The 5,094-nt window shown below is 38.8% G+C and overlaps 1 protein-coding gene across 1 annotated transcript; it reads right to left on the bottom strand.

Moving 5' to 3' along the window:
• Window positions 1-944: 944 nt before the first annotated feature.
• LOC103428693 (probable aquaporin PIP2-5) lies at window positions 945-4,844 on the bottom strand. The gene is made up of 4 exons (XM_008366817.4): window positions 4,142-4,844; window positions 3,509-3,804; window positions 1,461-1,601; window positions 945-1,340 (listed from the first exon to the last, which is right to left on the bottom strand). Exons 1-4 carry the CDS (start codon window positions 4,446-4,448, stop codon window positions 1,221-1,223), a joined length of 864 nt encoding a protein of 287 aa, XP_008365039.3. The 5' UTR covers window positions 4,449-4,844; the 3' UTR covers window positions 945-1,220.
• Between the last annotated feature and the right edge of the window lie 250 nt (window positions 4,845-5,094).

Below are 5,094 nucleotides of genomic sequence, written 5' to 3'. Positions count from 1 at the left end.
ATAACATTAAATTTAAATAATAAATTATGTTTGGTCCTATGGCCCTTTGACCCTCGGTTGGAGACAGTTTTTTGTGACAAGGCTAAAACGAGCCATATGGCCCTTTGGCCCTCGGTTGGAGATGGAGTCAAATATGATATTATACTGTTCATTAAAATATTAATATCTTTGAGGACAAGAGGGCTCAGTTGGTTGGAGATGGTCCAACGAGCTCCTACCCTATACCTCCTATTGCCTCCCCTTTTTAAGCCCACTGGAGCGCCTTCTTGAGGACAGGGGGCAATTTAACCCAATTGTCCTGCTACTTGGCCTTCCGCTAGAATTGCTCTCATTGGCAATTGTGTCAAGATTATAACCTCAACTTCTTTAAAGATAACATAGCAAAAATGCCCACATCTAAACCCAACGCTCACACGTGTTTCACACTACATGTTTCCTCATGGAGGAAATAAGTCAATTGGGAGGTATACTCTAGGCGCATGAATAATAGATACTCCTAGCCACCTATGCATTTGGATGATCTTACAATTAAATTATTCATTTGTTAAGTTTCACATTTCGCCACACGTAAACATGTGTATGAGTTATTTCAAAAAGAAAAATTAAGAAACCTTACAACCGCTTATAGAGTTAGGACTACAACCGCTTAGAGAGTTATGTCAAACTCCTCATGTTTCCTCCCTTAATATATTGCGAGGGCCGAAGGCACTACTCCATCAATCCCTCCCTGATCCTCGCAAAGCGAAGAGTCTTGTTGATTTGGAGTCGCCTTTTGGTTACTAAATGCAAACCAGTATTCACCTTCTGGTTTTCAGTGCCCAACCCACTGAGCTTCAAGTGGAGCTCATTGAGCAACCATTATATAGCAAGCAAAAGTGACCCCAAAAATATAAAAGTATTTATCTTCAAGCATGATATGACTAGAAAGAAGAAAACAAGGAGAATCCTGAGAAAATGACAGTGACATTGAAGTAAATTCAAAGGCAAGTTCTTGTAGAAACAGTAAAAAGAAAAGAAGGGGTAAAATCCGACTATATCTACAATTTCATGGCCTCTGAGCCCCTTTTTCTGATGGAAATTTAATTGAGAGAGGAGCAAAAAGAAGCCTTCACACACATAGCATAAGTTCAAGCAACAGTTTAATATAAATACTACTTCCCCCTTAATAATTAACTTATTGTTCCTCCAAATCCCTTCATATTCTCTAAAAACATTCAAATTTAAACATGGGGGTTGCTCCTGAATGATCCAAGGGCCTTGACAGCTCCTGCTCTCAAGATAAATTGGTGGTAGAAGGCTGCAATTGCTGCTCCAATGAAGGGTCCTACCCAGAAAATCCACTGCAAACAACAAAAAAGTAAACAAGAATATATATTAGTGAAAGTTCTACAGTGTTCCGGAGTATCTTACGTTATAATGATAACATAAAAGTGAAGAAGAATTAATATTGGAGTACATACTTGGTCATCCCATGCCTTGTCTTTGTTGTAGATAACAGCGGCTCCAAGACTTCTAGCAGGGTTGATGCCAGTGCCAGTGATTGGGATGGTGGCCAAGTGGACAATGAACACAGCAAACCCAATTGGCAGTGGAGCCAAAACCTTCAAAATTCCACAACATTCCACAATTTAGCCTCTTAGAATATGAGAGAGAGAGAATCTACCATGTAACCGATTGTATATTCTCCTGTTTATCTCTCTTGTCACATAACTTAAGAGATAGACACGAAAAGATATACAACCCAAGATAACTAAGAATCTCGATGGGAATACATACAATTGGAAAACATTTATAAAATCAGACAACAGGACAGTTTGGAACAGGATAGAAGAGTTGAAAATGGATTAAAACAGTTCTCAAAAAAGACATGCCCGTGATTGTGAGGCTAAATAAAAACAAAATTAGACAACTTTCATTCATTTCTGACTCAGCATATCAAATGTTTGGGACTGTTAACACAAGAAACAAATCACTCCTTAATCCAACTTTTAACTATTAAACAATAATACTTAGGGATGTTCTGATTAGAAGATGCAACTACGAGAAGGAAATTCAAGAAAAAGAGGTAAAGGAAGCCCTAAGGAGGTTTTGCAAGAGATTATAAAAAAAGATATGGAGTACCTGGAGCCAACGGAAGATTTTGTATAAAACCGAGCGCAATAACGTTTTAGAAATCATACAGTCGACCTCATTTAGTAGAATAAAACTTTGTTATTATTGTTTTTGTTGCAAGTATTAAACAATAACTAAACAAGTGGCTGTTGAGGTGGTTAAAAGAGGATTTCCTCAAGAGGAATGTGAAGGGCCCACAGATTGACGTCGAGACCTCGAGCGAGTCATGGGTCATGAGTCATGACAATACTTGAAGAAGGCAGAGCACGTTAGGAATGATGGAAAGGAGAAAAGTTGAGAGAGAAAATAATTTGAAAAAGTTGAATCAACTTGTTGAAAGAAAACAAAATTAGGTGACCGCATCTATTGCACTGCATGATGCCCTATTGCCCTGAAATGCTAACTAGAAAAAAACATTTGGCCCAGCTAGCTCATTGTTTTCACCCTACTCAATAGGAAATGTTATTCTAAACAATATCATCATGAGACTTAAAAGGGTTTTTTGTTTCTAAAAATTTGAAGGGCAACATCTAATAGCTAGAGGGGAGATGGTTTGAACTCGAAACGCAGTTTGCTGAAGAGGAAGATCCTACTCCACTAGGGCAGTGTACCACTTGTAGGAAATTTTATTCTAAACAATATCATCATGAGACTTAAAAGAGTTTTTTGGTTCTTATAATTTGAAGGGCCACATCTAATATTTGACGAAATTCTGCTTGTTGCACTATCCCCAGGAGTACAGTGAAAGGGTTGAACTCAAGCTTTTGTCCTAATACTTGGTTCCGATATGTCATTTTGGGTTTAAGCACGATACAAACACCCAAAAACAAGTATAGGATCCTATTGTGTTAACATCAGTTAGGTATTTGAGGGTGATTAGTTTACATTAATGAATGGTTTAAGAACATCTAAACCTGTGGTTGTGGACTTGTGTGTGGGACACCTTAACTAGTCCAAAGACTAAATGATGGTTAAATGAGGGTATATATTTCCACAAGAAGTTAGAGAAAAATAGAGGCTAATTTGTCCCATTTCTTAAGTTAAGCTTAAAGTCCTTGTATGGTATCAATCCAATAATGCACTTGTTCATAACCAAAAAAATAAAGTCAATAGTTTGTTAAACAGGAAAAAGAATATAATTAATGCATTTTCTAGCACACGCAAAAAATAAATTTTACAATATAAAGAAAGCAAAATTAAATCCAAAAGAGACATGCTTGTGGATCCTTCAAATTTTCTGAAGAAACTAGCTTTTTTTCTCTAATTTTATCAGCCCCCCTGTTTTCTTTATTTATTTTTTCAATTACCATTCTGTAATAAATCTATAAATATACCGCAAATATCGATAGAGGAGGAAATGGTAATTGCAAATTATAGATGAAAGGTGTGTATGTACCGGAACATGGGAGTCTCTAGCACTCCTCTTGGGGTCAGTGGCAGAGAAGACGGTGTAAACCAGCACAAAGGTGCCAATAATCTCAGCAGCCAATCCAACTCCAGTGCTGTACCCATCGCTAAGCGAGTTTGCTCCGCCGCCGTACTTGATGTAGTAGCTCTTCTGGAAAGCCTTCACCAGCGCAACACCGGCTATGGCCCCCAACGACTGAGCCACCATGTACAGCACAGCTCTCACCAGCGACACCTTCCGAGCCAGGAACAGCCCAAATGTCACCGCCGGGTTGATGTGACCCCCTGTTCAGCAAAAGTTACAAAACCCATTGTAAAAAAACAGCTTTTTCAACAATTTATGCATGTATGAGAAAAATTCCATAAAACCCACATTAGAAAAGCAGCTTTTTAATAGTTTCTATATGCAGCAGCAAAATCACACCAAACCCACATCAAAGACTTCATCTTTTTAACTAAATTCTATACATACAAGAAAAATAACGAAAACCCACTTACAAGATAAAAAACTTTTTGGCTAACTTCTGTGTTTTACAAGCAAAACCAACGTCAAAGACTTCAACTTTTTACTTATGTATATGCGTAGAGATAAAACCAGAGAGACCCAGAAGAGAAAACAGACCTGAAATCCCAGCAGTGCAGTAAACAAGCACAAAGATCATGCCTCCAAAGGCCCAAGCAATGCCCAGAATCCCAACCCCACCGCAAGCGTCAGCATTGGTGGCTGGGTCGGTCTGGCTCTTGTAGCCAATCACTGTGAGCACAGTGACGTAGAGGAAGAGAAGAGTGGCTACGAACTCAGCTATGAGAGCTCTGTAAAACGACCATTTGGTGAGCTCGGCCGAGTCGATGAGCGGCGCAGGCGGTGGGTCGTGGTAGTCCTTGGCTGAGAAGGAGCCCCTCTCTGCAACCTCCATGTCCTTGGCCATTAAAAAGGCTTAAGGTTCACACAGTCTGGAGAAGCAGAGAAAAACAGAGTCTTGGGTTTTGGGAAGAGAGAGAGGAAGAGGTGGTGGTGTGGGAGAGGGAGCGAGGAGAAAAGGGGTATATATGGTGTGAGATTAGGATTAAATTTTACTTGAAAATTTTGAATTATGTGGGACCGAACCCACCTACTATTTTGTATGCTGTTTTCTCTTTCACCGACTCTGTGTGCCATGGCTTTTTAGTATGTAGGTGGTCACCCTGACCTGCTTCTACTCTCCCACCCCCCCAACACCACTTACCTACAACAGTCTAGATTGCTGTTCGTAAAATGTAAGAAATGTTTTGCTTTGGGAAAACTCCCACATCGTTTTTAAGATGATGAAATATTGAGCTCCACTAAAGAACGGAACTTGGCATGATATTTTTTGATACAAGCAAAATCAATAATTGAGGATAAGGAATCAAACTTGTAACTTGTAAGTACAGTGATAATGTTCGTAATTATTTGAGTTATAAGTTTTTAAAATATTGCAAGATATTTTCAAAAATTATCTTTAATTAGAGTCGGAATTTCACGCATAGTACTGAAAATTTTGCTCGTGGTAAAATGTTGGCAACATAAAATATTTATGGCATCAAACAGTGAAT

Source organism: Malus domestica, chromosome 07 (genome assembly GCF_042453785.1).
Source record: "Malus domestica chromosome 07, GDT2T_hap1".
NCBI lineage: Eukaryota > Viridiplantae > Streptophyta > Magnoliopsida > Rosales > Rosaceae > Malus > Malus domestica.
This window is presented reverse-complemented; position numbering and strand designations above follow the sequence as displayed.